A 26,325-nucleotide genomic window follows, 5' to 3' on the forward strand; every position below is an offset into this window, starting at 1 on the left:
TCTGGAAGCTGGGAACCTGGAGATTAATTTGAGATGCAGGTTGGCTAAATTGTTCTAGTCATTAGTAAGAAATAAACATTAATTAATTAATTAAAATGAATTGTGAACATGTATAAGGGTTCAGAACATTATGATGACCATCCCCATGCTCTATTATGTCTCATAAGTTGTTGCAGCAATTTTTGGGTTGATACCATTTGTGACACAGATTAGGTGCTAAATTTAACCATTTTTTTCCACTTGAGAAATTGATAAAAATTATCAATAATTCCCACAAAATACCACATTAAGACACCAAGACCTGCTGTGATTTGGTATCAAAAACGTCTGACATTGTCAATCTAGCTAGGAAAGCCATCCATCCTGTGAATAGTTTGTCATTAAATACTTTAGTACATAATTATATACTTAGTATATAATTGGATTATTATTTATACAATTAATTGTTGCAGCTTGTCAAGGTGGAGCTAATTGTAACTGTTTTATATATTGCTGGGTAGTTAAAGTTATTAAAATATTCAATGGTGATGAATCGCAAATTAATCACATTTTTTATCGTTCAAAATGTACCTTAAAGGGAGATTTGTCAAGTACTTAATACTCTTAACATGGGAGTGGGCAAATATGCTGCTTTTATGCTAAATGTATGTATATATTTAGTTATTGGAAATCAATTAACACATAAAAATGACAAATATTGTCCAGGAACCCTCACAGGTACTGCATTTAACAAGTTTTGAGCGTTATTTAGCCTCCTTGGCGATAAGCTAGTCATAAAGTGGACATGTCTGTAAAGGGGAGACTCGTGGGTACCCATACAACCCATTTTCATTCACATATCTTGAGGTCAGAGGTCAAGGTACCCCTTTGAAAATGGCTATGACAGTTTTTCCTCGTCAAAATATAGCGCAAGTTTGGAGCGTTAATTAGTTGTGTCACTGTAATGCCTATTTCTCTCCTCTAATGTTTTCAGAAACATCTTGTAGTGTACTGTTTAGCTGTAAAATGAGAAAGTTTGTGACCCGGTCGCCATGTTGAGATCAGTTAAGGAAACACCAAGCACCAGCCAGAGCAAACTTTTTCATTTTACAGCTAAACAGTACACTACAAGATGATTCTGAAAACATTAGAGGTGAGACATAGTATTACATTAACAGAATATTGATTCATATTTGATCAGCACTGCCTAGTTTGACCGTTTGGTCGGAGTTTGTGAGTGATTGACAGCTGCCTCCGTTGAATGAACAGCCAATAGGAACGCTCTCTCTCTCTGAAATGACCTTTGATTGGCCAAAGTCCTCCGTCACAGGCTAGATTTTCTAAAGCCTGAAAACAGAGCCATGAGGAGATGCAGAAGTATCTCTCAGAACACTTGAATTACAATATGCTGAAAGGTTATTATGGAATTTTGCCCAATGATGCAAAAATGTTCTGCGTACTGCCACTTTAAGTAAAGTATATGTACTGTACTTTGCACCTCTACTTCTATATCAACGTGCAATTTAAAGGTCAACCTTTTTAAATGCTTTACATTGAGTAATAGTCCATGCTTTACAGTCACAGAGCTGGATATTAGTTCCCCGGTGTTAAGAGCACAGCTATGCACTGGGTGGCACAACAGGCAGGAAAGTGTTGTGGTGGGTTAAGGTCACTTGTATGGCACTTTTAGCTGTCAGTGTCCAGAAATGCTAAACACATCTACACATCACGCTGTCAGACCCTGAACGTGCTCCAGCCTGCCTCCTTTATTATGAATCTTATCTATATGTAAATATGATAGTAATGCTGGGTGCTGATGGGAAGTGTGTGTGTGCGTTACAATGACCTCTGCTGTCCAAACTAATGAACAACTGTTTATGCAGTCCACCACCCCTCACACAAACACCTGTCTGTTCTCCCTCAGGGAGTAAGACACAGAGGACAGAGCGGCGCTGCTGCAGTTCCTCAAATCACTTTAGTGTAAAGACAATCTGTGTTGCTCAGGTGTGAGTCAGAGGCTAAACATGACTCAAGTGTCAGGATGCCCCTGGGAAGCCTGATGTGAAGCACAGGTCAGGAGAAAAAAGACTGTCCAAACTGTCTAAAAGTCTGTGATTTTCTTCCAAAAGGTCAGTGGAATCATCTCGGATGCAGCCGACAGACTGTGTACGTTAGAAAGTTGTCGAGGTCACATTTGTTGTTGGCCAAAAAGATTTTTTTTTTTTTTAAAGTCTTTGACTGGAACAAATTAAATGTTGCAAATCTCACGTTTTATTTTAAATCCTGTAATATTTAAATGACATCATATAATAGAAAAAAAAAAGAAAAAAAAATTCTCACTCAGCCTTAGTGGTATATACAGGGTCTGAAATTAGCACCCGCCACCCGCCAAATGCAGGTAAATTGTTGGCATTGGTGAAATCACCAGGACACCCGCAACTTTGGCAGGCAGGGAAAACGCTAGTGATGGGAATAGAGAACCGTAGTTGTCATCTCATGCCTCCGTGACTATTGATTCCTCTTATTGATGCTTGTCGACAGTTACACATGCACAATAACGTATACGCACGCTTTATCATGTTTCAGTTTGTTTGACCGGAGACACGGTGGAGAGAAAAAAAGCGCTCAAAAGCATGACGCTACTATCACTAAACCTGAGGGGATGCACCCTATTTTTCCCCTGATAATGCGACACTGAGAACAACAAATCTGTGTTGAAATCAACAGGAGGAGAGTTAGTAACATTACCTGTTAGCAGCAGGTGGGCAGCACAGTCACTGCTTGGCTAAATAATGGAGCTACTAACGTTAACGGAGGTGCCATTGAGTTATTATTATGAGCTGTTCAAAGTCTGCTCAGGAAAAAGGACTATTGGGCGAACAGTACAGTAATATGTTCACTGTAATTTACCATGTATATAATGTTTTATGTGAAATATATCATAACATTGAATGATATCAGATCTAAAATGTTACTCCTTCATTTCTATACTATAAGTATACTGATAGCTTACTGGTTTAATACTTGTAGCACATGTTTTAGTTTATGAAAGTACACATAAAGTATATTCTCACTCAGTAAACTAGTTTAATAGTTTTTACACAGCAAATATACTTGTATATACTTGGAGCCCACTTTTTAGCAGAGATGGGGACTCAAGTCTACTTTTTTTTTTAAGTACATCTCGATCAAAAGATTAAGTACCAGTAGGCCTATAAGCCACTTATACTTAGACTTTTCTGTATACTTGTCAGTATAAACCAAGTATACTTAGACTTTTCTGTATACTTGTCAGTATGAGCCAAGTAAACCTAGACTTTTCTGTATACTTGTCAGTATGAGCCAAGTACAGCCTACTTAAGTATAATTTTGTTAAGTACATAAAAAGTAAACTGAAAGTATACTCTCTTATTTTAAGTTTAAGAGAAGTATACTAATAGCACACTTGAATAAACTTTTTTTTGGTAAGGGGAGGCAAAGTTATTGCTAATTACTAGCTCAACAGTATTGATCTGTTAGCTAAACAGACGTTGTTTTAATGTTAGCTACGCTAACTGAGCTCAAAGGTAACGTTTAGTAACGTTATAACAAAACATTGGACTGCTAAGCAGCTGATTTCATGCCAATTGAGTGTAAAGTAAATAACATGTTAATGACAAGGAGAAGGGCACGTCCTAAATAACATTTCACAATATTTCAAGTGAAATCTAGCAACAACATCAAATCTAACCCCAAAATGAGCTTAAATCCTGCAGTCAATCATCATTTATTAACACCTGTTGTCAGCTTACCTCATGGCTTCACACGATGTCCTCAGTAAAGGAAATGAAACAATAATCCATGTCTTGATCATGTAAAGCATTCCAGTCGGAGGAAGGAGATTTGTACTTCAGCAGTTCAGGTGAAATTATGCAAAATATCCGGCGATTTCTCCGCATTATTATCATAAAGTTAATGTCCATAACGTCACCTTGTTGGGGCGAGTCCATCAGGAGTTCTAGTGAATGCATTAACCTTTCCAAACAAAACTTAGTTTGTCAAGTTCAACCTCTCCTCTCAGCACCAAAACAAAACTTCACGCTGGGTGAACGAAAAAAAAGGGTAAAACAGGGAGTGACTGATTGTCTGCCTATATAACATATTGCTTTATGTAGTATATTAGCCATTCAGAATACCAAAGACAGTTTTTACATATTAAGTTAGGCATTACTGAAAATGAAATCATTGTCTGTAATATATAAATGCACAATTATGTAATTATCTTCATGACTGAAAGCATGATTTGTTCTCTTGGACCTATCAAAATTTACATTCTACTGGTTCATTACTTAGAATAAAAATCAGTATTGGTAGAAAAATACAAGGATTTTAAGGACAACATAAGCCTCTTTCAGCATACGTTCCAATTACAGCAAGTTTAAAGGTGCCATATCGTGCTCATTTTCAGGTTCATACTTGTATTTTGTGTTTCTACTAGAACATGTTTAAATGCTTTAATGTTCAAAAAAATCTTTATTTTCCTCACACTGTCTGCCTGAATATACCTGTATTTACCCTCTGTCTGAAACGCTCCGTTTTAGTGCATTTCAACGGAATGGCAACGGAATTGTGTTGCCCTGCAACAGTTTGGGTCCATTTTTACTTCCTGTCAGCTGATGTTATTAACATACACTGCAACCAGTAATAAACTGGGACACTTTTAGAATGTTTACATTTAAGACCGTGTAATGGTCTAAATATTGTATATTTGTGACATCACAAATGGACGGAAATGCTAACGGCTTGTTTCAAACGCACAATTTCTGAATACAGGCTATGTGTATTTCTCCGTATATTGAGCGTTTTGATAGTTTAACAGTATTTACATAGCACCTAAACCTGCTTTATAATGTAAAAGACATAGAAATCTCACTTTTAACAATATGGGACCTTTAAAACTGGACCCAGGTAAGATGGCCGCCATATGGTTCCATCCTGGAATGACAAGTCATTAGTACATGTTGGTCTGATCAGCCAGCCACATTAGGTAGTCCCACTGCGTTTCTTTCTTCTCTTTCTTTTCTCATCTTTCTTTTCTGTGGACAGAATCCCTCCATTTGTTAACATGAGGCTTTTATTCTGAAATATTTACAGGACAGTTTTGTAGGAAATGCAGTGACTTGCAGGGCTCCACGAATGAATAAAGTACTGGCTTTTAATCATGGATTATTACTATTTACAAATGAGCACACAGTTCTCAACCTTTTTCTGTCTAAAATAAATATAAATGATATTTATAATGAAATTAAATGGCCATCATGAAAGTCAAACTCTATATATAGAAAGAAAAAGCTGGCAGCAGCGTTCCAGCGTTCCCCGCTGCGGTTGACATGCTTGACTCGGTCTGCAGAGCCCCCTGAGCCCTGTCGCCCGCATGGTTCACAGAGCATGGTTCGCTTGATTATTCAAAGTTTATTAATATTGAAGATGTCGCATATTCAAATTGCACCACCTTGTACACTGCATGTCCTTGGGTCCCCAGCAATGCACTCGCCAAGTGTGAAGTAGATCGGATGGACGGTTCTCGAGATATGCGAAGGACAAACAGACAGACAGAGATTCCTTGATTTATAGTTAGATGAGACTTTCTGGGGAGCTCATGTCTCTTTCAGAAGAGCTCCCTGTATTTCTAACCCTGGTTTAATAGCATTATTTATGAGAAGTAAATTGATTTTCATGTGAAAAGTACGTATGGGTATGCTTATCGTGCAGGGACTACACAGTATATAAAGCACTGTATCTCAGAGACTGTTGCATAGCTATTTAAATCTGTTACTGTAGGTCTGATTTCAAAATGAGCTCTATTGTCTTAGTTAAAGCTCACCATGTTTCCCTCAAACCAGTTTCCAAAAAAAGACTGACCATTTAGGCACTGCTTCCTGATTAAATGTGGAAGTTAAATACTAGAGAGCAGTTTCCACCCCCTCCTCTTCTGTTTCCTGCTAACAGCCTTGGACAGGTTCAGACTCTGAATCTGCATCATGCCTCATCTCGGAACAGACTGCGGCTGATGTATGTGTGTGTGTGTGTAGTCTGAAGAAAGAAAGTGAGTCAGGAGGAGATGTGAACAGTTCCGGGGCGGTTGCGCTCCTTGCAGCGTTTTGCAGCAGGAGGTTCACAGAGAGGACAGGAGGCGGGGGCCCGGGGCCCACCCTCACAGCCCTCCCTCTCCACTTGTAAGTGAGGCTAAGTGCTTTGAACATTAGCTTTGTTTCACTCCTGTGAATGTTATGACAAGTTGCCAGATGGGGCCCGTCTATAAATAAACCGCTCTCGCTGCCGAAATATACAGAAACTTATGTTTTATACATGTCATTACTTTACGGGGCTGAGTGAGTCATTTGGCTCGAGAGGATCTTTGCCAACGACGCTTTCACAGAAAACATCAGCGGGAGGAAGACGGAGAGCTTTAATGTCACCTGGATGGATCTGACCTGTACCGTGCTGCTTAAACACCTCAGCTGAAGCTCCACACTTACTGTATACTGTATTTTTGCAGAGCCATCTTTTTAATGTTAGCTTCTCCAGCCCTGCTGCTCAGCAGCTGGATGAACACACAGCACAAGTGGGTCACTTCCTCTTTTTCTGCTCCTCTGAGAGAAAAGTCAGGACCTGTTTTTCATCGCTGCAGTTACTGAAGTCTTCAAATGGCACTGTTTGATTTAATTAAAGGTGCACTTCACAGATTTTTCACATAAAAAATCCGTTTACTTGAATATAGAGTTGTTCAATGCAGTATAGCGTGGAGTCTGGAGGACTTTCCTCAAGTCTGAGAAAATAACCTGTGATGATGTCATCTGGGTTATCTCGGATAATGTTTACCTAGAAGGCCGTTGTTACAAACTGGGTGCATGGAGTTTTAAAGCTATGGGTATTTACCAGGCAGAGAGGCTCTAACAAAATACGCTATCCAGTTGCATTATGGGAAATGAGGATCCAGTGTCTTTGGAGCTTGATTCATACGTGGGACTATTGCAGCGTTCATGTCATATTGCAGCCTGTTCTCACTCACACGTTGTCAAATATGGCAGCTTAGTCAGAGGCCCTACGCGTCAAACTATGACGATTGACATGGCCATAGTTATGGCGTGAGTAAAGGAGGAAGTCCGGTGACGTGGTATTAAGAGCGATTTTGAGTTGTGGTGTGTTTGTTTTTATTTTTTAAATATTTTTTTACTTGTTGCATTTTATTTAATATTTTATTTCTTCTAGTCTTTTGTACATACCTGGGGCAATTTTGTGGGATCGCCTCGCTTCCCAGCATTGGACGCTTGATGGGCTGCCAGTAAACACAAGGCACCTTATTGGACGAACGCTTTCCCTCGTGAGCTGCTGCTCCCAGCTTTCAAACCGGAACCAACATGGCGGCTCGTTTGGAAACTTTCTTCTCTTATATTACGAAAATAGTTTACCGAAATGCAAAATGCTGAAAACATTTTATAATTATTAATAAGCCATGCAGAGTTGCTGAATCGGTCTTTATTTTGGATCTACAATGTTTAAAAGTTTCTCTGGAGTTTTCCAGAGGTGGCGAGTCGCATCGGACACCCGTAATTTGCATAAAGTATCCTTTATGCAAATGAGGAGCGGGCGACGTGACGCCCCGTCTCTCGAATCGCGCCGCCACGCTACCAGAATGCATTGCACGGCTGCTTACATAGACAATGAATGGGAAGCGTGGAAAGGATGGATGGAGCCTGTGGAAATGTACCTTTAGGGGTGGGGGGGGACATTGGGATTGGGTCTCAGTTGTATGCACACTGCATGCAACCGTATACGTACTTTGTAAGTGCAGCTGCAGTACGTACAAAAAGTAAAAAGAATGCGATTTAGTACACAGTCTAAGTTTGCCTGTACTGGAGTGTGCTATATAAATAAAATAATCTTACCTTAGTAATATCACAGCAGCCAATTAACCCACTTGGTGCAGCAGGCCCCAACCTGCATCACCAAGCAACCCAGAAACCAGGCTAACGAGTCGGAGAAGTTGCTGATCTGCCTTAAATCCGCGCTCACGTTATTTGGCTGCATCAGTGTGAGGACAGATAAAGAGCTGAGTGGCACCGCCGCTCGCACCGACTCCAGTAATCACATTACAAAGCTCATTAAGACTGAGGGGAAGAGAGGAAATACAGGCAGAACACCGGAGTAATCACTTTTAAAGTTTTATTCATTACGCTGCAGTTTGACTACAGCATAAGTACAAGCATAAAATCTTTGACTACAACAGCACTTAGAGCAACATTTTTTGATTTTTTTCTTCTTTTCTGTAAAAGTATTGCAATAACAGACCTTAGGCCTAAAACCTATTACATCACAATTGCTTAAATAAAAAGAGGCAAAAATACACAACAATTTTACCTCTGTGTTTGGATATACATACACTGTATGGTTACTGGATACAGTCATATATATCTAGATTTCAGCACAGAGGGGGTTGGAGGGTGGGGGGGGACGAGAAGGATTCATTTTGTAAATAAAGCAAACTGATGTTACAAAACCCATGATGGAAGCAGTCCTATGGTAACTGTCAAGACAGATAGAATACCAAACTGTTGAGACGTTATCATTGTTATTATTATTATTATCATCGTTATTATTAAAATCCGGAACGATAAAAACAGCTACTTGTTGTCAGCAGTTGAGTACAGACTTCTGAGAAAGAGGGAGTGCGCTGCGGGGGGGGGAGAAATCAAATAAAAATCAGTCTGAGCCCCAGTTAGTTCTTCAAGCTAGTGCAGGAAATGAAAAACAAAATAAAAGGTCTATTAAGAAGACGGAGAGCCGAGCGGCGCTCCAGCCAAAGTTACAATAGAGACTTTTCCAAATTAAAAACTACACAACTGCCACTTATTTGGTGCTTTGAAGAGAAAATGGCGCGTTGCTATGTACATCGTCTATAGATAAGAATGAACATGCTCTGCGGTTATTGTACAGTGGAGTTATTTTCAGTACATACTGTAAATAAATGACTGCAGATTAAACATGACTTTTGTTTCAATATACTGTGCCACATATAACATTGTAATGTAGAAAATTAAAAAATAATAATAATAATAATAATAACAATAACAATAATAATAAAAGAGAGAAAAGTTAAATGACAGTTTTAACGGCATTGTTCACTCGTTTCACACTGGTGCAACTTTCCAATCTTGACCAAAAAAAGAAAAGAAAAGAAAAGGGAATGAGCAGTTTTCCTTGAATGTTTTACACTCTTCCTGTTCAACATTAACGTGATCCTCCTGTAACGGAGCTGAAATGCTTTAAACCGGAGCCCAACATCCTATAGCAGTGCTGAGTGAGCTCCACACATTTATACTTTGGCAGATATACAAAAAATTACAGCTGAAAAATGAACTAAAAAGGTTAAGATCTATGAGTACGGACACATATTTCTTCCATATTTCGGAAGTGCTGACGGGCTCTCGTGTGCGGTGGTCGCGTGACGCGTCTCCCAAACTTAGACAGCTTCGGCTTTTTGTTCGACGATTTACAAAGCGAGTAGAAATTCGAACCGGAGCAACGGCTGAAGTCGTGGCATAAAACGGCGACTGACGAGTTTGTTTTCTTAAAAGATCTGTGGAATACAACTATACATTTGTTAGTCGATCACCAGCCGGTACCCAAATGATGGCAAGCACTGTGAAAGCTTGTTCTTAGATAAGGAATCCAATAAACAAGTGAATAATATCCTTTCTCAACAACTTCCTTAATACAGAGGTTATCTCATCCTTATCATAACAGACTATTATTTATAGCAAAATATTATAAGTAGTAATTTGTATTTGTGTTGCAACCATATTCTAAGCATACTTTGCAAACCATGTTTTCTCATAAAAAAAAGACAAAGCACGTTTTTTTTTTTTTTAACTGTAGGCATTTACAAATTTGATGCTGCCTTCTTAAAATTCTTATATTGTCTATACATTATATTACATTATTCACAACATTTTTTTGTGGTTTCTACCCATTGGGTAGGATATGTGCATAATATATTCAAGTTATATACAGCACCTTACAAACAAACAAAGAAAGACAGACTACTGAAAAAAGCACCGTTGGAAGTGAGGCACAACGAAGGTGGGAGCTTTTTGAGTGCAAGTGGGTTCCTATGTCTGCTCCACACGCTGGTCAAACTGCTGGTTGAAATGGCTTCAGTCACTTCGCCGGGAGCCACCGCTGCTGTCTGGCACAATGGAAGCGAGCGGGGGCGGGCCGATGGCGAACGCCGCCGGTTGCACTAGTGAGCTAAAAATAGTCGAGGTACAGAAGAGCTGCAGTTTTGGTTGTTTTGCTGACATGGAAGCCGGCACGCTGCTGCTCCCGTATGGTCACCAAATTTATAGTTTCACGTAGAGTTTGAATTAAATGTCTTCACTCTGATTCAGTCTGTAATCAAACAGGAGCTGAATGACCAGACTTCCGAAAGCAAGTCACCACTGGAACATCTGCCCACGCCTTTACAAAAACACACAAATGATCGTTTAGCAGCTAGAACCTCGTCCCGCCATATTTCCGTTGTGCCAGACAGGCGGTCAGCCCCGACAGAAAGCCACCGCAAGGATTTCAAGCAGCAGTTTGACTGAGGTGTGGTCTGCTCAAACATGAACATTAGGCACCTTATTTACTCACATAATAGTAACATGCAAACCTCCTTGTAGAAAACATAAAATTCATCTTTATATCCTCAATTTACAAGCTATGACTGCGCAGACAGAACAAGGCGAGAAAACAACAGAAAAGAGGAAAGAAAACGCGGGTTTGAAGCAGGTCTGTACAGTCAAAGGCTGAAGTGTTGGGACAATAGAGAGAGGCCAAGTCCCGCCCCTTCCGGTGGACCGCCATAGGACCGTATACCGGGGAAAAAAAATATGAACGGTAGTCAACGAAGAGAGATACATATTTGTTTTGATCCTGTATGAATTGCATCATGATGATGAATTTAAAAGATAATTTTGCAAGTCAAGAAAGTTGCAGTTTGTCGTAGTATCATTTCGTTTTGCGTGAAACCGCTCAGTGAACTACGTCTCTGACAACATACGTCACCAACACTAGCTATCTAGCTAGCTAGCTAACTAAGCTATGACCACGCACAAATGGGCAATTCAAACAGGATCAAAAAAAATATTTGTCTCTCTCCGTTGACTCTCGTTCATATTTTTTCCGAAATAATGTCCATGGTGGTCCACCGGAAAGGGGCGGGACTTAGGCTCTCTATCTTCTCACGGCGGACTCACCCGGGTGTGTGTGTGTGTGTGTAACAAAATGAAAGTGTTTCACGGGAAACAAGTTTTGTCTCAATACTTGTGCTTTTGACTGCAGAGGGTCAGATTTCTCTCCTTCTAAGTGTTGGATGAGTTAAGGGGACGGGATGGACAGAAGGACAGAGGATACAGGGTTGGTTGGTTGGTTGAGGGGGCATGAGAAGCAGCAGTAGCAACAATATTAGTAGTAGCAGCAACAGCAATAGTAGCAGCGATGTAGTAACACACACACACACACACACACACACACACACACACACACACACACACACACACACACACACACACACACACACACACACAACACAAACACAACTGTAGAGCCGAACGGACCAGAAACACACAGCCGGGACACGTCATACATTCAGACACACTGATGCTAACGGAGTCAAGAGGACCAAACAAATCTTATTTTTCTCTCCACCATCATGACATCTGAATGGTGTAAAGTCAGATATGAGCTCTTTTAAGTGCACGAGGACGGGATTGTTCACTTCGTTCTGTCTCATCTATGGGAACGTTTCCACGTTCACACGTCTAATGTTTCGACTGGGACTCAGCTCGGCATGACGGTGCCTTTAAATGAAACTCGTGAGCTATTGTTTACAACACGGAAAGTCGCGTACACGGTATATGGCAAGCCGTTTTAACATTAAATAGCCAAGCTTGACTATACGGAATTAACATTAGAGATATCAACAATTACATTGTGACTAGTGAGAATTCTTATTCCAGATATCTATTACGTCATTGTGACTAGTCAAAACGACAGTTGGAGATATCTGTGATTCAGTTCTGACTATCCTAAATAACAGTTACAGATATCTCAAACGTCTTTATGACTAGTCAGAGTTGTTGTGCATGACGTTGCTAATGCAAGGCTTCCCATTGGATATCGGCCCAACAAAGCATCTGAACAGTGTCAGCAGAAGCTTTTGCTAACTTGGATAGTTCGGTAAAGTTGGAAAGATATTCACAGATTCAAACTTCCCTGATCAATAACTCATAAGAGAAACGTTGTTGAAACACCAACGAAGGCTCTTTCTAACCGTAGTGAGGTAGACAACGAGCTACAACCTCATCTTAATCACAACGAGCCTTTAGTCCTCCGAGCTGGACACATAACATCGGTCTCTATGTGCAGCCGACTGTGAGACGAGCAGTCGGGGACCGCTGTGGATCAGAAAGTTAGAAAACGACATGAAATAGAAAGAGTTCATCATCGAGGAATCTGAGGCCAACGAGAGCTTTGTTCATTAGAGAGTTGTGGGAGAAATTTGCTGTGTATTGTAGATTTATTATCTCCAGACACACTTACAACCCATACGGCTGCAGTGCAGCGCCATCGTATGTTTGAATAGTTTACGCCTCCCGCCCCCTTCTGACCTAACTACATATATCTGCAACGTCATTTCACCCCGTCAAAACTCTAATTCTGTATATCTGTAATTACATTTTGACTATCCACTCCAGTTAGAGATATCTACAACGTTATTCTGACTAGTCACAATATCATTTTAGAAATCTATTGTAGATATCTACAATTGAGGGGAATTAAAGATATCTTGAACTGGAATTCTGACTAGTCAGAATTAAAAATGTTTAGATATCTGAAACTGGATTCGGGACTAGTCATAATTCAGTTGTGGATATCCGTAATGAGAAACCCCATACACGTGAATGGCAAAAGTAGTTTGAATCATACTAGTCAAAATGTGATTATGGATATCTAAAAACAGAGTTTTGACTACTCAAAATGACGTTGCAGATATCTCCAATGAATATCCTGTCTAGCTATTAAATGTTAAAACGGCTTGCCCATACACAATATGCTCGGCGTTCAAGTGGTTAAGTCGTGAGGACATTGCTGATGGACACTACTGAGGGACAATAGTGTCCATCTACACTCCACTCACAACAAGCGTACTCGGTGTGTGTGCCTCTACTGTATCACCATCATCGAGAAGGGTGGAGTTTTCGAGCGGACCGTGACATGCACCGTCTTCTTCTGCACCACAACAATACCCATCATGCACCTCTGTAGGCTTTAATGAAGGCTTAATTAATGATTTGTTAATGTGGACAGTGCCAAATAAGCAATATGTCCTTGAATCTCAGACAAAGCAGTTGATTAATAAATCAGATAAACACGCGCACGCACACGCACACGCACACACACACACACAATGCTCCTGCAGGAACATTAAGTGCTTTTCTGTGTTGTTAAAAGGTCTAACCAACAAAACACACACACACACTCACACACACTCACACACACACAGGGAGGAAAGGACTGCACTAGCACACTGCCAAACAAGGGCTCCACTCCAGTCTCCACTTTAAAGGGCTTGGCGGACTCTGCATCATTTGAACGCACTTTTTCTGCACACGGATGGAAGGAGGGAGGGGGTGATGAACAGCGTTTACCAGAGACACTGTTAACAAGCTGGGATGGGGTTAGAGAAGGAGGGGGGGGGGGGGGGGGGGCACTAGTGTTAAATGCAAACAAGATAGAGAGACAGAGAAAGCGCAAGAGCAGAGAGGAGAAGGCAACGATGAGCAGAGAAAAAGGCTCAATTTTCAAAAAGGTTTTCTTTTACAAAAAGGACCCTCCCATAGCCCTTTGACTTCGACCACAGACAGTTTTAAAACCTGATCGCTGTGCTGGCGGATGCAGACAGGATTCTTCACTTTGTGTCATCCTGGGTTGTTTTTTTTTATTTATTTTTTATTTTTGTGGCTTTAGAAACGTGAAGACGGAGAGCCGAGCCTTCTGTTTTTTTTTTGTTTGTTTTGTGTTTTCGTTGTCATGGCGGCGGCGGCGGGGTTCGTGTTCAGTGTGGCTGTTGGCAGAATGAACTGTGCATGTGGAGATGAGCGGTGAGAGGAGAGGAGGAGGAGGTAGGGGCGGGGCGGGGCAGGGTATGGACGCAGGAAACAGGAAAGAGGAAGTGTCAGGTGCTCAGAGGTCGGGACAGAGTTGAAAAGTGAAGGATCTGCTGTGAGTGGGCTGCTGGGTGGACAGTTAGATATGTGTTTTTTTTTTGTTATGGAGTTATGGTATTCTTGGGCGCTGTTCAGACCTGGTATTAAAATGTGTACTGAGTGATCTGAACACAAGTGGACAGCTTTGAGCACGTCTGTTCACACCTGGCATCAGATGTGTCTTGAGTGACCACTTGTGATTCGATCTCACTTCCCCGCTCTAAATGCAAATAAACACGTAGTAAACACACGGCTGATACAGCAGACGTTGTTACATGAATGTGATATCCTACATATTTGTATTTTCGGAAACATTTTATCAACATCAAAATAAAAGGTTATTGTACCGGTGGTCCCCAAGGACCTCCGAGCCACCGGCACCGCTGCCTTTGCCAGGCAACAGCTTGAGAGCCGGGGATAAGAGCAAGCGGGCGGGCGTCAGCTCCGTGCAGAGCATTGGAACAAAAACACTGACACATCTCCGACAGTATGATAATAATGCACTTTGCGTGCCCAGTCTGATAGTCAGAAGATTATGTAGCCTATAGATAAGATATATTTTAATAAAATACAGTTGTACAGACAGAATATCGTGTAGACTTGCCGCGGTAGTCGGTGTTACACGGTTGTCGGGCACACACCGATTACATTACAAACACATTTAGTTCATTTTTGGCGTATCAGCGGCGTGTTATCAATACATAGTCGGACGACGGACGCTACAAACTGAAAGTGAAAGTGTTTCTGCTCCGTACGGAGTCTCAGCTCAGAGTAGCAGGTGTTACACGGGACGAGAGAGAGAGTTAACAGACAAGGCGACGGCGGAGGATTTGGTGTCGAGGCGAAAAGCAAAAAGCACATAATTAGCAATATTTCAGATTTAAACCCAATGCTATAATGGAACAGTAACGTAAATGAGGTAATCTCCTTGAGAAGGACAGAGCGGTCACAGCCGGTGTTTGCGGCAGAGCAGCGCTGGGTGGAAACCTGCGGCCCCCGCAGCGAAAGCTGGACCGGAGAAGCCAGACACACCGCCACCCGACGTTAAAGATCAAAGTTAGCGCTCTACGCATATTGACCGTCATCTTTTCTTGTAAAACGTCCGGTGTAATCGGTGACACTGGTGCACAGAGGCCGTTTCCATGCTGCGAGGCAGACAAGCGCTCGCGTCCATCTGTCTAGTGAGACCCGCGGATCCCAGCGGGACGTCAGTTGAGTAGGCGGTCCTTGTGTCACTACACACTGCTAAAAGAATGTGGCCATATGTGGCCCAGAAAGAACTGATCTCAATGCGTCTTGCGTGCGCTCACACCTGTACTCAGAGCTGTCCACTTGTGATCCGATCACTCAGGACGCATGTTAATACCAGGTCTGAACAGGGCCCTGATATCCAACCACCTGGCCAGATTTGTCAGTATGGAGCATGTTGAATCTTGCCGAGCAGCTCTCATCTTTCTAAGAGTTTAGGAACTACTCCGGTTTGGGGAACCCACCTCCAAATGTTGTAACAAACTACCAGAGGAAGTAAGAAATGTTTGTTCCACCAAGTGGCCGGTCAGCAGGCAGATGTTGTAGGCTGGGTACGAGTATTTCTTGCTGTTTTCAAAAAAGGAAGGACATAAGCTTATAATACTTGTTTGTTTGTTTTTTGCTCCCAACTGTTTAAACAACTTTGGAGGCAAAGTTCAGTCAGTCAGTCCATTCATGAAAAGGACGAAAAAAAAAAAGAAGAGAAAAACAAACACATCATCATCATCACATAGCATAATTTCCCTCTTCTCTTTTACAACAAAAAGATAGTGCAACTTTTAGATAACTTTTCTTTTTTGTGTTTTGAATGTTAGAACGAGTCATTTCCCCCCCCTCCCCTTGCTTTGCTTCCTCGTGAACCTTGGCACTAAGATTTGGGTTTGTGAGTCTCTTGTTTTGTTGTGTTCTCTGTAAGTCCTTGATTCTCAGTTCTCGCTTTGTGCACAGATCCCGGTCCGAAAAAAAGAAACAAAAAAGAAAAAAAAAGAAAAAAACATCATCCTCAGTTCCCGGGGACCGAGCCGTCACCCGACGGGACAAAAAACAAAAAAAAGCAAATCGTTTCAATCTGTGCTAGCAGTGTGTTTCTTTCTCATGTAGAGGAAAAAAGAACTCTCCATGCAGTGCATACATCCGGCCCCAGCAGAGCTAGCGGTTAGACTAACACTGGAAAGAAAGTGAAATGAAATCAACTCTTGGTTCCTCTCTTTCCTTGTTTTGTTGTAGCTAAGGTTGATATTTATTTGTGCATGGGAGTGTGGAGAGAGGACATGAGAGAGACAGAGAGAGAGAGAGCGATAGAGAGACCACTGCTTACAGGTGATCAGGGTGAAGAGGAGAGACAGCTTTCAGTCCGGGCTGGGCTAACCCCACCTGCCCCCCCCCCCCGACCCCGCTCTTCACACCAGGTCCTCCGGTTGGCCGTCCTTGGCCTTGGCAGGTACTATTGTGCTTTCTGATTGGCTCTGCTGCTGGATTGTCCTGCTCCCCGGCCCCCCCACCCTCTGGTTATTGCTGTGCTGGTGTAGAAAGAACGCTGAGCCGGGGTAGTGGCCCATCACCTCGCTGTACGCTGGCGGGGGGCCCTCCATGCGCCCGTGGCTGCTGGAGTTGGCCGCACTGATGCCCGAGTTACTGCTCGGCGGCCTCGGGCCGCCTCCTCCCATTCCTCCTCCTCCTCCTCCCCCCACCCCTCCCAGGCTCCCGCCTCCTCCCATGTCGATCAAGTCACTGTCGTAGATGGTCCGGTTGGGCGGCGCCCTCACCGACTCGCGGTTGAGCTCCATCTGCTGCTCGGGGTCGCGGAGCTGCAGCGTGCAGGGACCCTGGTAGGGCGGGGGCTCCTCGCCGTCCGACAGCGAGATGGTGGGCGGCAGGTCGATCTGGTGCTGCAGGTAGGGGTAGGTGGGCTGGAAGCGACTGAAGCGGTCGCGCTGCATGAAGGAGGGAGCAGTGAAGCGATCCCGGGCCTGGGGAGCGTATAATACCTGAAAGACAGAGACAGAGAGGGAGAGTCAGGGAGGGAAGAGGAGGAAGATATTAGATTTTTCAGATATATACCACAATATGGCAAATGTATGCATATAAAACAAATATTCGATGCAGTGAACTGTATTCCACTGTAATATTACATCAGAAAAAACTGAATTCTGTAAAATAAAAAAGATCATATAATCAGATCATGACGATACCAGTAGATAGATCTATCTATATACAAGTGTATATATATATATATATATATATATACACCTGTATATACTTATATAGATATAGATGGATAGATATTAAAGGTAGTGTGTAGGATTTGGTGGCATCTAGTGGTGTGGTTGCAGATTGAAACCAACTGAATACCCTTCCGCTCACTCCTCCATTTCCAAGACTGCTATGACGTGAGCTGCCGAGTGTAAAACCGCGGTAACGCCGTTCACCTCGCTCAGAGCCCATCATCACCATAATAACCCTAGTTCAGGGAGCAACAGAAGTCAGACGGCGGCTGGCGGTACCACGGTTTTACACTCTGCGGCTCACGTTACCGCAGTTTCACAAGCGTGTCGGAGAACTACAGTGGCCTTCGGGTAACGTATAGACTTGCCACGGTGGTCGGTGTTACCGGTGTTACACGGCGGTTGTGCATACACCAATTACGTCACGTACCCACCGTCCGTCATTAACGCGTTAGCTTTGACAGCCCTAATAGTTATGAATATTATATTCCCTAAATGCTACACACTGCTCCTTTAACTTCACAGAAAATGTATTTCTCCGCAAGTATGACTGAAGTCAGTGTCACTTGATTCCAATGAATGATGATGATCCTGTTGCAGCAACAGCACTCACCGATGTATCACCAATTTATCATTAAAGCCGTAACGGTGTAATTACAGTAGAGGGGAGAAAAGACCCAAAGTGCCTTCTACAACATGTCGGCTCATCCTCCAGCTTTTGTCAGAGATCTTCACCTCAATTAGCTCTTCAGACGGGGACTGCATGATCCATTTCTTCATTTCTGTCCAATTCAACACATTTCTACTGTGGCGAGTCATTATTATCAGAGGGAGCCCGTTTCAATTAGTGACTGTGGCTCTAATAGTCAACCCCCACTGACAAGGCAGCATGGATGGAGAGAACAACAGACTGAAAATAAAAACCCTAGAGGAGGGAGGGGGGGTGGATAGAGGATCAGGGCAATTGAAATGGAGAGACGGAGAGAGAAAGAGTGGAACTGAAAGGATTAAAAAGAAAGGCTACTGAGATAAGGAGAGGGAAAGTACAGAATGGAGAGAAGAAGAAAGAGCCGTGGAGATAAAGAGAGGAAGGAGAGGAAAGGAGATAAAGACAGAAAGGAACAGAAGAGAGAGAGAGAGAGAGAGAGAAAGTCTGAAGGCAGACAGATAGACAGACAGACAGACAGAGGGAGGGAAAGGTGTACAGCTGATAGAGGGAGCAGAGGCAGCAGAGCAGGGCAGCTCTCAGACGGCTGTCTAGACAGTGTCAGGGGAGGTGTTGCTGATTAATGACGCACCAAAAACCATCCCCCCCCGCCACACACACACACTCAGCCCCCTTCCCTGCATCTATCAGCCACCCACACTCACTGTGCTGCGTGTCCCTCTGTGTTTGTCTCTCCGTGGCCTTTTCCTTTCTCTGGGTGCTTTAACATTGACACTGTTTTTACCTCCCTTCACCTGCCGTCTATTCTCTTCTCTCTCTCCATCCACCCTTCATGTCTGTTTCTCTTCTCCTTTTTTGTTTACACTAGGGCTATAACGCGTGAACGCAAATTTGTTTTAACGCCACTTATCAAGGAATCCATTGGTACCGACCATGTCATACTAGCTTGTCGCGAAGGAGGTCAAATAACGCTCCAAACTTGTGTTCAATTTTGGCGAGGAAAAAATAAATGTCATGGCCATTTTCAAAGGGATGAAAATGGGTTTCATGGTTACTCATGAGTTTCCCCTTTACAGAAGATAAGGTCAAGTATCATAATACTTCATAATTACTGGTGACTCACAGCAAGGATCATAGTGTATTATAATTCTCATAGTTGTAAATAAGGTTGTCAAAGTTAATGCGATAATAACACATTAAAGCAAATTCGTTTTAATGCCACTAATTTCTTTAACGCATTAACGCAATCGATTCCAATTCCGGAGGTTGTAGCAGGTTCAGTTTTAAAACTAGAGTGAAGATACTGGTATCATATGAAACTAGAAAAACCTAAGGAATCCATTGGTACCAACCATGTCATACTAGCTTGTCGCAAAGGAGGCTAAATAACGCTCCAAACCTATGTTAAATTTTTTGCGAGGAAAAACTGGCATGGCCATTTTCAAAGGGGTCCCTTGACCTCTGACCTCAAAATATGTGAATGTAAATGGGTTCTATGGGTACCCACGAGTCTCCCCTTTACAGACATGCCCACTTTATGATAATCACATGCAGTTTGGGGCAAGTCATAGTCAAGTCAGCACACTGACACACTGACAGCTGTTGTTGCCTGTTGGGCTGCAGTTTGCCATGTTATGATTTGAGCACATTTTTTATGATAAATGCAGTACCTGTGAGGGTTTCTGGACAATATTTGTCATTGTTTTGTGTTGTTAATTGATTTCCAATAATAAATATATACATACATTTGCATAAAGCAACATATTTGACCACTCCCATGTTGATAAGAGTATTAAATACTTGACAAATCTCCCTTTAAGGTACATTTTGAACTCATAAAATTAATGATTAATCATGGACAATCATGCAATTAATCGCGATTAAATATTTTAATCAATTGACAGCCCTAGATTACATATAAGGCTTTTAGCTGGCAAATAAAATCTAAATTGGCGTGCTTGTTTTGGTGCAAACTTGCCATTATGCCCACACAAAGTTGCCAAAGTGCGCACAGACCGGCCGGCTAAACTTCCCACACAGCTATTGTTAGTTATCAATGCTACCGCGGTTGTGTTTTTCGAGTGTTCTTTGAACTCCGTGTTCCTAGTTTTCCCAGTGCATCTTCTCCCACCGCGACTCGTAAGCTCCTCCATCTGGCACGGACGCCATTAAGCAAACAGATCACCAGTCACAGTGTGAGTATACTGGCATTTGTTTAGCGGTTCTGTGTTCACGGGTCTTTGAGAACATGCCAGGTTGGATTTTGTTTGGAGTATAGTGCCAGCCGTGCCTGGTGCGACTTACAAGCTTCAATTCCTGGATGATCAAATATTTACAAGCAAGCAAAATGCAAATGTCGGGATCTTTGTCCCGTGGTAGTATTCCTGTAACCGCAAAACAATTATACAACGGCGAGTGCTAAGAAAATCAGCGGACTGAGAAACAAAGGAGAGCTGGGAAGAGATAGGTTTCTTTTGTGACACAGCAAATAAAGCAACTAGATTAGACAAAAGAGATCTCTCTCTCTCTCTCTCAGTCTAATTCATTTTAGTTGCCATCGTTATAGTCTATACTTTCTCTCTACGCCGCCTCCGATGTAAAGCTGGTAAACGTGCTACTTGTAGCAAGTTATCATCTACAAGTCATTTCCACATACTGCACAAAGTAGGAAGGAATTCAGTTGGATTGTTTTACGGCACCAAGAGTTTGTTTTATGGCACAAAACAGGAAGAATGCGTGGTGGTCTTACCTCCGAGGCACCTTGTCGAGAGCTGCTGTCTGAAGGCCACAGACACCCGTCCTGCACACCGAGACAGACGACACAAAAACAAGAAAGAATTAGGCTACGATTTTTAAAAGTTCCCATTTGGGGTTAGCGAGGTAACTCCAGGTTTAACCCCTTCAGGGTTTTCAGTCCTACGACAGTGGTTCACTTCTTACCGGGTTAGATCACCATGGTAACTTATGCTTAACACCTAACCTGCTCCCGAGCAGGTTATAGATCAACTAGTATAAAAGCACCGCCTACTGACCAATCAAAGCTCGGTGCGCAGATCGTATGATAATATTAGACAAACACGAAGAAGTCATAATCCAGGCTAAAAGCAACACAGTTTAGACTGACAGATGCAGGAAGGACAGCTGGATGTATGCTATAGGTGTTTACTGCTTTGAAATATGTTTTTATATTTATTTATTTTTAACTTGCTCTCAAGTCCGTTTCTGACCGCCGGCCGGTCGGTCCGTCCGTCGGTCGGTCCGTCCGTCGGTCCGTCCATCCATCCATCCATCCATCCATCTTTTACTGCCCCATCTAGACGACTAGGCTATTATCTGACTTTTGAGCATGCTGTTAAAAACACAGTTTGACAGCAGCCTCGTTCTGTCCTCGGCCTCCAAACCTTTGTATTTAAATCTGTGACTTAGTGTTGAATTAGTAGACTTAGTGCCCTAGTTGGTTCAAAATTGTCTAACTTGTAGTAGTTTTTTTTTGCTTGAGATAGCACTTCATTGGTAAGGGATGAAATGCCATTTTCTTTTCTGATCTTTTCACCTGCTGTATCCTAGAGAGCCAGATCTAGTAACCGTCTTTTTGTTTGCTTGTTTATTTTGTTTAGGGTTAGTCCGTTTTTTTGAGAAGACAGATTTTTTTTGTTTTGGCCTTTGTTCACCCTCAGTTATATTGTTTCATTGTATTGTTTGTTAACTTGAGTTTTAGTGAAAAACTTTTTTACCACACTTGAAATTTAGTCCCGAGACTATGGTTTGGGGACCGGGAGGGAACGACCGCTCCTACCCTCATAGACGGGGTCGTAACAATAAGTCTGTTAATCAATGCATTCACACATCAGCAATTATTTTTTTGCCAGCTGTCCTCCTGCATTTGGCAGCTTCAACTGTGTTACTTTTAGTCTGGATTATGTGTTTAACTTCTTTTTATTTGTCTAATATATATATATAGAATTGTCCATGTTTGTGATCGGTCATATGCTGCAAACACCGCCTCTTTCATGTGAACACGCTCATAGTCAGATTGAGAAACCTTGGATTGATTTACCTAGTTGATAACCACCGTCGTAGGATCTCGTTTGTTTGGGTTAGTTAAGCCAGATAACAAGAAGATACCCTGGTTATGTTGAACCAGGGTAGTACAGGCCTCATGTGGCTTTGAGATTGTTATACAACTGTCTGAAGTGGGAGCTTTAGACTGATTTCCACAAATTCATGTTCCAAACAAATATGAGCCATTACTGTATCTTTACTTTTTACTGTTGACTGACAAAGTGATCAGTTAACACTGAATGTGTATTTGACAGTGTGTTCCATTCATGTAAGATTCACTGCTACTGATAAAGCTTTAGAAATCAACAATCATTACTGCTTTGTAGTTTAAGTCTGGGATGGTTTTTGATGCGAGACCATTAAGCTGAAGACACAAACTTTCTTCCTTAACAAAGACGGATAAAGAGGGAACAAAAAAACCAACCCAAAAAGTAGCTTAATGAGGACACAAAAGATGAAACAACGACGCCTGATGGCTTCAAACCCGAAAATCTCTCCCCGTTTAGCAGCGAGGACAACAAAAGGCAGACGGCTCCCGTCTTAAAAATAGGCAGGATAAAAGCGACAGCAGAAGAAACACAACTATCAAATAATTGCAGTTTCCCTTCGTCTACATTTGACTTGAGGATCTTTTTCCAAAAAAGGTGGCGCAGTCGACAATATTTAGCAAGGAGAAAAGAAACATGAAAAAGGAGGACAAACATGCAGAAATCGTGGTAGTGTCTGCGTCTGTTAGGGGCAAAGGTCTTCCAAATTGCGCTCTCTTTGCTGCAGGGCTTTGTCGGCTTGTTGGTGTCTGATGTTGCGTTTATGGCATTTTTTAGCTACTGTTTGCATAATCTTTGTTTTCATTAGGAGCACAGAGTGAGAGGAGAGATGAAAAAGATGAGATGAGAGGTTATTAGCGGCATATAAATAACCTGTAATGGGACAACCGAGCATACAAAAGCTTTCATCTGTTTCGCAGATACTGGCGTAGGAGCTGAATATATGAATGGACCAATATTTTTTGCATTATGGATCGCATTCTGTAGCCTATTTCAGCGGGTGCGATCTTGCAACACGCAAGTTTTGTGTGTGTTTGTCCCAGAGCGCCGGCGTGTCAGTACGGGGGCAGAGCCGCTGCTGTCTAGACGGCACTGTAGTGAATTAAACATCAAGGCCTGACAGAGTCTGGCTCCGAAGAAACCAATTCAGCAAGTTCACCTAGCAGACTGGAGCAAAGCTGTTACCTCGCTGAAACTGGGACAGAGGCTCCGACTGGGATGAAAGGATTCATTTAGCTCAGCGCAGCTTTACTGGGAACAAACTGGTAAGCTATGTTTGTCCTGCTTCGGAAAATAAAGAAATGTACTGTCACAATGACTACGCGGGGACATTCGGCGAGAACAGATGAACAGACACATGCGCCTTTTTTTCCACTCTCTGTCGGTTTAGATCAAAATGTTATTGGCATGAATGGTGGAGGAGCATCACTGCCAGAGCAACTAAACACAACCCAATACAAACAGTATCTTTTTGTCTGTCATTCACACACACACACACACACAAAGTGTTAGTGGTTAGTGTTACGGACCTGCTGCAGGGCATGGTCGTGCCTGCGGGCCTGGCTCTGCCTCGTTATGAAGGACCAGGTGGAGAGCTTGTAGTGGTTGAGCAAGCAGATGATCACCACCACCATCACTGTCATCACCACGATGATGATGACGATCTGAACAAACTCCAGTTCAGCTGCACAAACACACAGAGAAGAGAGAGGCGGATTAGCATCAGACATTTACAAGAGATGTGGCTGCAAGAATAACTTTGATCAGAACACAGCAATGTACATTTTGAAAACAACATTATGAAGTTTAGAGCTGCAACGATTAATAAAACGACAATATTGAATTGATTAACTAAAAAACTGAAATTTGATATTGATTAACCCTTTGAGACCCACAACAGACTATTTTTTGTCTTTTTTAGGGGGGGTACAGGGGCTTTTTAGGGGGGAGATAGCAGGTCAACAGTGGATCATCATCTGAAAGCTGGGGACTTGAAGATTAATTTGAGATGCAGCTCAGCACTGTGTGTTAAATTCTTCTAGTCATAAATCAGAAATGAACATGAATAAATTAATTGTAAAAGTATATAGGAGCTTAGAACATTATGATAGAAGTATATGATGGCCATCCCCAAGCTCTATTATGTCTCAGCAATTTTTGGGTTGATACCATTTGTTTCACAGATCAATAATCGCTCCAAAATATCACATTAAGACATCAAGACCTTGAGGAACACCATAGAAAAAGCCATGCTGTGATTTGGTATCAAAAACTTTTGACATTTGGAGATTTCTGCAAGAATTGCATTTTTAGGGGATTGGATGGCGAGCACTTCCGTTGTGTAAACTGGCTAGCTAGGAAAGCCATCCATCCTATGAATGCTCTAGGTCTCTAGTTTGTGGCTGTAAAGTTTCATGAGGCTGTGATTATCCTAGAGGTCACCACAGGTCATTTTATACAGTGAGGTTTAAGTTTAAAAAAATGGTCTCACTACAATGAAATGTCTCCTATGGGGACTAACATCATCACACATGAATACAGTTGGACTCATTGGATCCACAAGAGTCTCAGCTTTACAGTGATACACAATTTATGTACCAGTATGCAGAAATATTCAAATACACCATTTTAGAGTAAGCGAAAATAACATTGCACTCAAAGAACTGCATGTGATTATCATAAAGTCAGCACACTGACAGCGATTATCATAAAGTCAGCACACTGACAGCTGTTGTTGCCTGTTGGGCTGCAGTTTGCCATGTTATGATTTGAGCATATTGTTTTATGCTAAATGCAGTACCTGTGAGGGTTTATGGACAATATTTGTCATTGTTGTGAGTTGTTAATTGATTTCCAATAATAAATATATACATACATTTGCATAAAGCAGCCTATTTGCTCACTCCCATGTTGATGAGAGTATTAATACTTGACAAATCTCCCTTTAAGGTAAAACTTGAACAGATAAAAAATGTGTGATTAATCATGATTAACTATGAACAATCATGCAATTAATCACGATTAAATATTTGAATCGATTGACAGCACTAACCCTTATATAACAAGTCAAAATGTCTGCTGAGATAAAGGCATATTTACAAAGGCAACAAAACAGGGCATCAGCTAATGAAAGTCTAGTGATGTGATCAAAAGCTCCAGAACAGCTACTAAATGGACCTTTTTGGTGAAACTGTTTTCTCAACTGGGAAACAATGTTTTAAGGGAGTTAAGTGAACTAATACTGCACTAAAGGAGCCATAGAGTCCCTGATTGACTGTTATAACGTGTGTTCACCAGCAGAGGGCAGCACAGGTCAAACTCCATACTGGGTGAGTGTGTGTGTGTGTGTGTGTGTGTGTGTGTGTGTGTGTGTGTGTGTGCATGTGTCTGAGGATACAACAGCTTCAAATCACAGAAAAGATGAGTGTCTGTCCCAGCGTACAGTGGTTTCTTTGTGGAGATACTGAATAACTGTTTCTGTCCTCGACAAAACACCAGTCAGTGACACACACACACACACACACCAGCATCAGAGCCGATGACCTCCCAGATCAGGGCACCACTGGGACACAATGGTCGCTGCCTTACAGTCACGTCTGCCTCTCATCTCTTGTTCATTGTTTCATCCTTTTTTTTTTCTTCTTCTCCCGCTCTTTCTTTGAACCCTTCCTTCATCTCCACTTCCCCTCATCTTCCTTTCTTCATGCCCTTCCTTCATCTCTCTATCCATCTTTCCTCCAACCCAATCCCTCCTCTTTCTCTCCAACAAGTCTCTTTTTGTTAGGGCTGGGACGATACACCTCTCTCCCGATACAATACTATCACAATACTTGGGTGCCGATTAAATATGTATTACGATTTTTTAACTCTAGACCATGGGAAAAAGTTGAATCATACACTTCTAGGGACTTTTACTTTGGAAAATATCTAAATTAATACATAAAAAAATGTTTGATTTCAGCATGTATGTAGTCAGAGATGAAGTCAAATATATCAGTCATTGTCAGGAATTATTTATCCTATTT

General features: G+C 42.0%; 1 protein-coding gene across 2 annotated transcripts in view; it reads right to left on the minus strand.

Moving 5' to 3' along the window:
* Positions 1–8,170: 8,170 nt before the first annotated feature.
* Positions 8,171–26,325, minus strand: part of LOC141779635 (low-density lipoprotein receptor class A domain-containing protein 4-like) — a 231,639-nt gene continuing 213,484 nt past the window's right edge. For both annotated transcript variants that reach the window (XM_074654540.1, XM_074654541.1), the window contains 3 exons: positions 23,830–23,984; positions 20,941–20,991; positions 8,171–17,287 (listed from right to left, as the gene is read on the minus strand). In XM_074654540.1, the coding sequence (XP_074510641.1) occupies positions 16,700–17,287; positions 20,941–20,991; positions 23,830–23,984 (794 nt within the window). In that variant the 3' untranslated portion in view covers positions 8,171–16,699. The remainder of the gene's footprint in view (positions 17,288–20,940; positions 20,992–23,829; positions 23,985–26,325) is intronic.

This window comes from Sebastes fasciatus, chromosome 12 (assembly GCF_043250625.1).
Source record: "Sebastes fasciatus isolate fSebFas1 chromosome 12, fSebFas1.pri, whole genome shotgun sequence".
Lineage (NCBI taxonomy): Eukaryota > Metazoa > Chordata > Actinopteri > Perciformes > Sebastidae > Sebastes > Sebastes fasciatus.